General features: G+C 33.9%; 1 protein-coding gene across 1 annotated transcript in view; it reads right to left on the bottom strand.

Moving 5' to 3' along the window:
- Positions 1–2498: 2498 nt before the first annotated feature.
- TBCA (tubulin folding cofactor A) overlaps positions 2499–11119 on the bottom strand; it is a 72942-nt gene continuing 64321 nt past the window's right edge. Inside the window, exons 3-4 of the mRNA XM_044777973.2 lie at positions 4917–5003; positions 2499–2755 (exon numbers count right to left, since the gene is read on the bottom strand). Coding sequence (XP_044633908.1) covers positions 2675–2755; positions 4917–5003 — 168 coding nt within the window. The 3' untranslated portion in view covers positions 2499–2674. The remainder of the gene's footprint in view (positions 2756–4916; positions 5004–11119) is intronic.

The raw sequence follows: 11119 nt of genomic DNA, 5'->3' as shown, positions 1-11119 counted from the left end.
CTCACTTTACTCATTCCACACATGATGTCTCTATTTCTTCATCCTATGCACATTCTTATTTAGAAATGATGTGCTCTTTGCTGTACAGAATATATAAAAGTTAGGTTTACCACTTGATGCTGTCGCTCGTCTTTGTTTGGCCTCTACTCTATGGGAGCCAGTGATTAGTCTGTGCAAGGTCTAACAAATGTAAATGATCACCTGTGCCCATGATGCCCCATACCCTGAGACAACTGCTCAGGGACCTAAGAAGCTGATACATATACACACACACACAGAAAGAGAGGAAGAAAGAGAATTTTTCTAAGTAGAATCATTTTATATTATTGTATTAGGGTAATGTTGTTCACAATCCAATAGCAGGTGGTCATGATCACTACCCAAAAAGTGAAGAACAGGAAACATCTGAGGAATTGTCCATATTAAGCATACTTACTGTTTCACGTCTCTATAGACCCCATATGTGTGTACTGGGTCACAAAGGAAAATGTGTTTCTCATTGCGTTTGTGGTCACAACAGTTTGAAAAGCCCCATATTAATGTGTGATGTGACGGAATCCTCACAGCATTCTCTCTCTCACTCCAGAGATTAGAGATGTTCGTGCTTTTCACTCATTCTACATGTTTACTGAGCAACTGCTATATGTTGATTGGGGTCAGGTGTTGGCAGGCAGAAAAAGGCCACATTACTTTCAGGAATTCCTACCTGTTACACAGATGTAAGATTCTAAATGAAAGCTTAACAACAAGTTAATGTTGAATTGTTTACAGCTGTTCCTAATGGGGGCCAGCCCCAGTGGCCTAGCAGTTAAGTTCAGTGCACTGTGCTTTGGACGCCCAGGTTTGATCCCCAGGTGTGGACCTACACTGCTCTGTTAGTGGCCATGCTGTGCTGGCATCCCACATACTAAAAAATAGAGGAAGACTGGCATAGATGTTAGCTCAGGGCACGTCTTTCTCAGCAAAAAAAAAATAACCTGTTCCTAATGTGCCTCTTGATGGCCATGAAAACTAGTCGAAGGTGTCAAAAATTCCCAGGAATAAGCCTTCAGAGAATGTTAAGCAGCTGGCTTCTTCTCATCAATACCTGGAGAGAGATCCAGCAAGAAATCTACAGTTGAGATAGGAATTCTCTATTCATCTACCTTATTGTTGATTTCTCCTTTCCTAGGCTCTTTGGCATGAAAATTTTTTCAGCAACCAAGATTTGGATCCTGGCTGCAAAAGTTCCCCTTCAATACATCCTTGTTTTTTTTTTTTTTTGATGTTATGTTCTCTTCAAGCTTTAATTGGTCAGGAAACCATTTGCTATGAGTATATATGATAATTACGTATTTGGCCGAAAGTTTAAATGAGATATACATTCAAAAAAAGCAGTAAAATACTTTCTTTACACGATATCCTATTTGGAAAACTAAATATACCCCCCTTACCCCCTCAAAAATGAAGCCAACCTGTTCTGGTGCTTAATATCAACCACAAAATAATGTAGTTTCAATTCTCCTGGTAATCAATCTCTAATATTGAACTTTAGCATAAAATTTTACAGTGTAACTCTGGTTTTCATTTCCTCACTCTTCCCCACTCCCAGCTTAAATACTTTTAAAATGGCAGGTAATACGTTTTAAGATGATGCCATTTCAATTCAGAAATGATTCTGATGTATGTTATTCTCTGATGAAGTAATCTTCTACATGTATAAATATTTTATTTTATAAATGATACATTCTGTGCTTTAAAACAACAGAGTAGCCTTTGAAAATAATATTAGAAAAGAGTAGTATTATTTTTCTCTTCTCTGATCTTTTTTACAGATTCAGTAAATGTTACTGTTTCTAGTGATTATTTGCAACCACCAAAATCAGACTAACTACACTACAAGTATCTATCTTATAGCAGCACAAATTCGAGTTTTCTTATTTTTTCAATTATAAGTTTTAAAGATTAAATGCTATTATTACTATTTGGGTTCATTAGACCACTGCTCATGTTAGGCTGGCGATATAAAAGGCTTATATACATTTTCTAGAAATAGAAGAAAAAAATGAGTTGTCATTTCCCAGCACACCACCAGCAACAGCCATTATTCCTTTAAAATACAATTCAATTCTTTATTGTTTATGAGAATCTTATTTGAAGATCTAAACGGTTGGTGTTTTCTGTATGAATCTGTCTTTCTGGAAAAAGACTTAAGTGTTCCCCATCAGTTTACAGTAATGGAAATGTCAGACTTTCACTGCAAAGGGATAAATATGCGAGGACTTGTCCACAGAGAGGTTCTTTTCTTATCAGGGAGTTCTACCCTATTTAGAATAAACTGCTCAAAATTTGGATTTTTATCTTAAAAAAAAATGCATCCTATTTTTAACCAATCCATATGAAGCAAAATATCTAGACTTCAAATAGAGCCTGACAGGTTCTAATTCGCTGTCAAAAACGTCTATGAGTTAATGACAAAAGGTTAATTAAAAATATTTTGTAAAGTATGAAAGAAACAATTTTATTAGATGAACTCATTTATTTGACACCTTAAATTAGGAAAAGAAAAACGAATGCAACTGCATAAAAAGAATCACATTCTCATACTACTTGAACACACAGCAGTGGTCAAAAACAATGAATTGTGGAATGGACCTCGAGATTTAATGCAAAAAACACCCTGTACAGAAAAACTTCAGGCTTCTAACTTCACTGAATCCAGTACTAAACGTGCTTCCTTATATTCCTCAGCTTCTTCCAAGTCTTTTTCACTCTCCTGAAATGAAATATAATAAAAATTAGGTTTATCCTTCTCAAACTTCAGTACTTTATTTACTTAAATATTAAAAACTATCAAATGTAAACAGCTTAAAAATTTAAAGAAAAAGGATCCCAAGCCTCATCCAACTATAGTAAAATTCCATGGATTTTCCACAGTTCTGTTCTTTCTTTACAAGTGAGGGAGGAAATAACGGGTTTGGTTTTGTATTACTGTATATTCTCATATAGTTAGTGAAAAACATGGTCATGTAAAGCTACTGGCATTAAATAATTAAATAAAAATCTCAAAATATTAAAAAAATTTATTTTCATTTTGTCAACACATCACCATACAAAAAGGATTATTATTAATAATGAACTGGAAGTAAAAAATCATGGTTTCCTAATGTGTTACAAATATGATAACATTCAGACGAAAATAACCCTTCAACTACTCATAACGACACAGAAGACTACTGGTGTCACCCCGGAGTTAGGTACAATCTTTAATTAGAAAAGTGAACTGTCTGCTTGTTAATGAGTATTACTTACCCTACTAAAAGAAACAAAATACCAACATCTTTCATTTTCTAATATTTAAAGATTGAGTTTTTCCTTGATACTTTTAAACAGAAAACTTTTATTAATATATTGTAATGGTAACAGATAAGTGAAATAGCATCATCTAAGTTGTACATAGGAAATTTTGTTTGATTTTCAATAAATAAATAAAGCTAAGGTCAGGAATTCATGTTAGGTCAATAGAAGATGGAGATGTACAAACAGTTACAGAGCAGAGGAATAAAGTGTGTGCATTTAATATGAAAATTTAAGGCAAAAAGACCGAGAATTTGCTTAACTCAGACTATAGGCAAGAATTTCTTAAACTTCTACATTACACCTAAATGTGTCTTTGTTTTCTCTCCGTAAATATAAATACTTTGAGGGTAGAGATATTGCTGAATACATCTTCACACACAAATATACCATCCGAAGACATTTTTTTCCCCCAAGCATTTCTATTACTTTCTTAGCTATTAGATTCATGAAAGAAAAAAGCATTTAAATTGTCAGGAAATACAAATGATGCTTCTGTCTCAGGTAGCATTTTAATAGAGTAATTAGTTCCTGCTTTGATCTATCTTTTATTTCAAAACCATAGCTTCATTTTGGCTGTTTAGGAAAGTTATCCTGCCTTTAAAAGGTTCCTATAGATAAATACAGAGTTCTGTGTCAAAATTAAAGTAAAATGTGAACATTTCTCTCTTTTCTTTTTTTCTATTAGGATTTAGTCCTAATATTATTTTGGTGGGAAAACAAATCTCATTCTCTTTCAAAGAATACACACAAACATCCTGAAAAGGTCTCACATTATTTTTGTTATGCAGGAAACAACCACGAATCAGGAGATAGCTATGTAGTTAATAATATTAGCTTAAGGAATAGAAACATAAATGAGATTAGTAAAGGAAATGTTAGAATTCATCAAATTATTCAAAAAAAAATTCAAATTATCATCAAACAGCAATAACAACTTGCTTATACATAGTATTATGCTTTTATCTCTATTAAAAAAGAAATAAGATGACTTTTAATTATTCTTAGAATCCTTTGTAAAAATGATTCTGCCACTGTATCACAAGGCATTTACAATAGCAAGTATGATAACAGTGTTATCCAGCTCCAAGTTAACATGAGAGGACTGTCTATATTACAGGGGTTTTTTCCTTCTAAATTGATTTAGGTTTGAACCTGAAAGAATCCTAGATTCTTTTTATACAGGCCCAAATTCATTTGAAAATTTGGATATTTTAAAATTTCAAACAGTCTACTCACCTTCAATGTGTCAAAAAAGATCTTTATGTATGAGAACCAAATAATTCAAGATATTACTGGACAATATTAGTACTGTGAATACCTACCATGGGAACTCAAATACATTTAATTAACTAAGTTTAAATAAATAGAATAAACATGCTAGACACAGTACTTTTACTGGAGGCATAACTTAACACACAATTTAAACTCCATTAATTATTTAAAAATATACTGGTACACAGAGTAAGTGAACAAAATACATCACCAACTAGTTTTCAGTATGAAATATTTAAAATTTTGGTCTTCCATGTATTAGACTGAGAAATTTTGAAATGTAGGACAGGGAAGTATTCACTTACTATTAACTGCAGAAGATCGGCATAGGCAGCTTCCAGCCTGCGCTGGCAATCTGGGATCATCATCCGGGACTCCTGCAGGATCTCTGCCTGCAACAAGAACCTCTGTGAGACATGCAGAGATGGCAGAACAACTCAGCTCACACCTCTCTAAGTATCTAAAATGATTCAGAGGAATCACAAAAAAATTATGGTTATGGTAAATGGTTCAATATTTTAATTTAAATTGTCTTTATTGGAAGTTAGAAAGAATAACTATGGTACTGTAAAATATACAAAGTACAAGTTTTAGATCTAAACCTTTTTGGTAATCACTTTCTCATGCTAAGTGAAAATTAACTGGAAAAGCTTTTCATAGAGCATTTATTTAAAAAGGCTATTTAAAATAAACTATTTCTCCTGCTGTCACAAAGCACCTTTATCCAAAATGGGATCAGCTGGTTATATAAATATCTCCTGCATCTTTTGAGTAATAAAGAAAAACAGTGTTCAGATAATATCACAAGGAGATAATTACTGCATGAAGAAAGTTATTGAGTTATTGATCACATCGTGTGCACACTGCAGGAGGTTCTCACTGAAAGACAGAGGTAAAGAAAAATGAAAAGCAAGGACCAGCAGGTTCATATTTTTGATGCTTATCATGCATAAAAAGTTATTACTTATCCCTTGTGCTTCATTTTAGGAGACAGATTATTCTCCCCATGCAGTTTGAGCCAAATTACCAACCTGGCACCCCTCTGAATCTGAACTTCTACTTCTGACTATTTCTCCTGGAGACAGACACTACAGAATTAAACACAGGAATATTTATTCTGGAGGATACTTCTGGACTTAAAATCCATCATTCAAGCTGGACTGTAACATATCAAATCATAAAAGAAGAAAAAAAATAAAATCAACGACTGGGAAACCTAATCAATAAGAGGGCAAATAAGTTCGTGTCAGATGTGGAGCACAAATAAGTCTTTCTCCTAAGGTGCTAGAAAGCTGTATTTCCAGAAAGAGACACAGAGATCATTTAAACATATATTTCCAAAAAATAATGTTTGGCCAAATACTTTTGGTTAAATGGGCACAAAATCTGAAGTTTTACTAAGGATCTTTATTACCTAGTTCATACAAAATAAAAAGGAAAGACAATTTAATGATAACGACGCTATATTTTAATAGAAACCAGTAAGTCCCAGTATGTCCCTCCTTTCCCCAACAGTTTTGTCCTAACTCACAATGTAAACAAAAATCAGAATTATAATATACAAGGATGCTCTCTATCTGCATCTATTTTCTCAGATGAAATCTACTGCTGAACTTGAATTCTTTTATTAATAAGGCACAGGTTGAAAATTTTGAACACAGTATCATACCTTTACCTCACAGCTAATCATATTATGCCTAGATATTTAATCACTGTAACTAAATTATTTTTGTGTATCTGGTTAGTTTGAATACATGTGAAATATCAGTGACAGGCAAATCTCGTTGGGTAAGCAATTCATGTTTCCTCCCCTATGAACTTCTCTTGAGAATAGCTTACAGGAGTTAAGCAAGGTAAAATGAATACAAAGAATTAGGTTAAATAAATGGTAGGCCAAAACATATACTTGTAAAAAATTTTTTGAATGCTTTAGTATTGTCACTGAAATGAACTTTACACAGTGCTGTCCAAAATAATTTCTATTCATTATTATTCTATCCACTATTACAGAGCAAAAATCCCCAATTAGTCTATCAAAATGGAACTTTGACTTAAGTAGGGCCAAGCTCAGCTTCTCCTATACACCAGCCCCAATTCACTCAATCAGCGTACCACGTATCTGCAGGATGCCAAGTTCAGGGAATACAAAGATGAAAAAGGAAAGGTCTCCAGCCTCCAGTCCAGTATAGGAGCATCAACATGAACATAAACATTTGACACTGCTGCAAGAAGACCATGCCGTGGGGAGCCAAAGGCATACAGTACAGTGATGACTGTGATTTGAAATCCATAAACCATATCTCTATCCAGGCCATAAATCATAGACTTTACCTTGTAACAATGGCTTACAAGTGTCAGGAATAATTTAAAAAGGTAGTATATAAGATGTGATTATATAGGAAAGACACCTCTCAAAATACTTGAACTAAACTAAATGAGTATTATCTTTTGAAGTGTTCCCCTTGGGAGGGAGTCACTCAAATGAAAGGTGTCTCTGTTTAAAATATCTGAATAAACTGTCAGTTTATTCTAATGCTGACTATGACAAGACTCAGGTTAAGTCAGGATCTTGGCACAGATTGGGAGGTACAAGGAACCCTAGGGGAACACAAGAGGATGCAGTCCTACTCATGTCTTATTATTTTTAAAACAAGTGATGATTTTTTGGAGGAAAGTTATTCAGGTAAAATAGAAGTTGGGAGAGGCTCAGAAAGGGTCAGATTATAACAATGAATAAACTACTGAACTAAAATCTGATCAATTTCCTTTATAATCAAAAGTATATAAATTAGAAAGAAAAGGCCCTAATTGGCAGATCTTCATTTTTTTAGAAAGAAGAGTTCTGTGCAATAACTTGCCCAATATCAAGTTCTTTTGCTATTGCTCAATTGGGTTAAGGTTTCAGGCTTCTTTAATCATCCAGATCATTCACCCAGGGCTGGCTATACCTATAATAATCTACAGACGCTCTAATACTGGATACTGGCTGCTTCTGGAACCAATGGTAACTGCATTAGTTTGCCAAACTGAGCTCTAGAGAAGTCCAGAGATTACTGGAACAATGGTTAAATCTTTCCTTTTACATGGTGGTAAAATGGTACCATGTTAACATGCCAAGAAATCCGTTTGACCAAAAAAAAAAAAAAAATCACGACATACACATATATCAAATCATCAAGTTACACATCTTAAATATATACAATTTTAAATGTTAGCTATACACCTCAATCAAGCTGGGGAAAAAAAAGATATAAAGATACTAACTGAGAAACAGATGGAGAATGACCGAGTCAGTAGAGACCTAAGTGGAAATCTAGTCCACTAGATGACCTCAATTTACAAATGACAAAGTTGCATCTCAGAGTGATGAGCTAGCTGACAGGGTCTGAATTAGTCTGTGACTCTGATTTTAACTTGAGCATATGAATTAGCGGTAGTGGTAGCCAGTCTCAAAGATGGCACCCAATGATCTTCACCTCCTGGTATTCCTGGCCCTTGCGCAGTCACCTCCTATACTGGATTTGGGTTGGCCCCGTGAGACCAATGGAATGTGGTAGAAGTGGCATTCTGAGACTTGAGACCTGAGTCTAGGTTTTAGGAAGCCTTGGAGGTTCCTCATGGGCCTGTTGGAATGCTCACTTTTGGAAAATTCTACCCTTAGGACCCAGGCACCCGCCATGAATAAAAAAAAAAGGAATGAAGAAAGGGAGGGGAAAGGAGAGGACAGGAGAGGGAGAGGAAGAAAGAAAGAAAGAAATTCATTTGACTTATGTGTTGTGGTTATTGCTGAATGGTTAAGGATGTAAGAAGAATTCCATGAGTCAAAGACCTAACATAACAATAATTACTTTAAATACACATGGTCTAAATTCACCAGCAAAAAGACAGAGAATTACAGATGGGACCCAACTATTTATTGTCTACAAGAAACTCACTTCAAATGTAATGAAACAGATAGATTGAAAATGAAAGGATGGAAAAAGACATATCATGCAAACATTAAATACAAAAACAAGAACTGATAAATCTAAAAGGAGGGACAAACACATCCACAAATAGAGGTGAGGATTTCAACACCCCACTCTTAGCAACTGACAGATGCACTAGACAAAAAAAATCAGCAAAAATACAAAAGAACTGAACAACACCATCACACAACAATCTCTAATTGGCTTTTATATTACACTCTACCTAAAAAGGAAAAATACAAATACATTTCAAGCACCCATGAAACATTCACACCAATACACAATATCCTGGGTCAAACAACAATAAAAACAAAACAGACAAAAATCTCAACAAATTTAAAAAACACAGTATATATATGCCTATATTGGAATAAAATTAGAAATCAGTGACAGAAAGAGAGCAGGAAAATCTTCAAACAGAAATTAAGCAACATACTTCCAAATAACCCATAGGTCAACAAGAAAGTCTCAAAAGAAACCAGAAATATATAGATAAATGAAAATACAACTCATCAAATTTCATGGGTTTCAGCTAAGAGTGTTAAGAGGGAAATTTATAGCACTAAATGTTAACATTAGGAAAGAGGAAAGATCTCAAATTAAAAATCTAAGTTATTACTTCAAGAACTAGGAAAAAGAACAGCAAAAAAAGCCTAAAATAAGTAGAAGGAATGAAATTAAAAATAAGATCAGAAATCAATGAAATTAAAAACAGAAAAACAATAGAGAAAAATCAGTGAAACAAAGAGCTGATTATTTTGGCAAAAAAGATAAGCCTCTAATTAAGACTGACAAAGATAAATTAAGAAGGCACAAATCCCCAATATCAGTAACAAAATAGAGGATATCACTAGAGATCTTGAAACCAATAAAAGGAGGAAAAAGAAACTCTATGAACAATTTTATAATATTGTTCATTATGTTCGTTAATTCAACAACTTAGAAGAAATGAACTAATTCCTTGAAAACTACGAATCACCAAAATTCAACTGATAACCTTAATAGTTCTATAATCATTAAAGAAATTGAACTTGTAACTAAGAAGTTCCTGAAAAAGAACTCTCCGAGCCCAGATGGTCCCACTGGACAATTTTATCAAATATTTAAAGAAACATTAACACCAATTTTACACAAATCCTCCAAGAAAAGAGGAGGGAACATTTCCCAATTCACTTTATGAGAAGAGTATTGATACCAAAACCAAAGACAGTATAAAATAAGAAAACTGCAGACCATTATCTCCCGTAAACTTAGATGCAAAAACCCTCAACAAAATATTAGCAAATCGAATACAGCAATGTATGAAAAGAATTATACATCATGGTCAAGTGATCAAGCAGGTATGCAAGGCTGGTTCAATATTTTAAAATTAACCCATGTAATCCACAATATCAACAGGCCAAAGAAAACTCATATGATCTTATCAAGTAACACAGAAAAAGCATTTAGAAAATCCAACACCCAGTCATGACAAAAGCAGTCAGCAAACTAGGAACAGAGGAGAATTCCCTCCACTTGAAAAAGACCATCTACAAAAAAACCTATAGCTAACCTTATTCTTAACTGTAAAAGACTGAATGTTATCTCCCTAAGATTGGGAACAAAGTAAGGATATCCACTCTCACCACTCTTATTCAACATAGTACTGTAAGTCCTAGCCAGAGCAATAAGGCAAGAAAAAGAAATAAAAGACATCCAGATTGCAAGAAATAGAACTGTCCATACGTGCAAATGACATTATTGTCTACATACAAAATCAGAAGGAATTTGCAAAAAAAACCTCCCAGAACTAATAATCAAGTTTAGCAAGGTCACAGGTTACAAGATCAACACACAAAAATCAATTACAATTCTATATCTAACAACAAACACTGTATGTGGAAGCTGAAACTAAAAACAATACCATTTACAATAGCTTCAAAGAAAATGAAATACTTAGGTATAAATCTAACAAAATGTGTGAAGGATCTGTATGTTGAAAATTACAAAATACTGACAAAAGAAGTCAGACCTAAATAAATTGGAGAGACTTACCATGTTCGTTGATTGGAAGACTCAACGTAATAAAGATGTCAATTCTGTCCCAAATTGATCTATAGGTTTAACACCATTCCCATCAAAATCTTAGCAAGGTGTTTTATAGACATACACAAGCTTATTTTTAAAATTTTATGTAAAAGCAGAGGAATTAGAATAGCTAAAACAGTTTCTGGAAAAAAAGAAGAAAGAGAAAGGACTCACTCTTCCCAATGTTAATGCTTACTATATATAGCTACAGTAATCAAGACAGTATGGTATTGGTAAAGGGCTGGACACAGATTAATGGACCAGAAGAGAGAACTCCAAAATAGACCCACACAAGTGTATTCAACTGTTTTTTGACAAAGGTACAAAAGCAATTCAATGGAGGAAGGATAGCCTTTTTAATAAATGCTGCTGGAGCAACTGGTCACCCACAGGTAAACAGCTGAACCTCAAACTAAACGTCACAACCTATATAAAAATTAACTCAAAACTGATCAAAGCCTTGAATGTCAGGC

Source organism: Equus asinus, chromosome 9, assembly GCF_041296235.1.
Source record: "Equus asinus isolate D_3611 breed Donkey chromosome 9, EquAss-T2T_v2, whole genome shotgun sequence".
NCBI classification, from domain to species: Eukaryota; Metazoa; Chordata; class Mammalia; order Perissodactyla; family Equidae; genus Equus; species Equus asinus.
The sequence above is the reverse complement of the archived record's forward strand: the minus strand, read 5'-3'. Positions and strand labels throughout refer to the sequence as shown.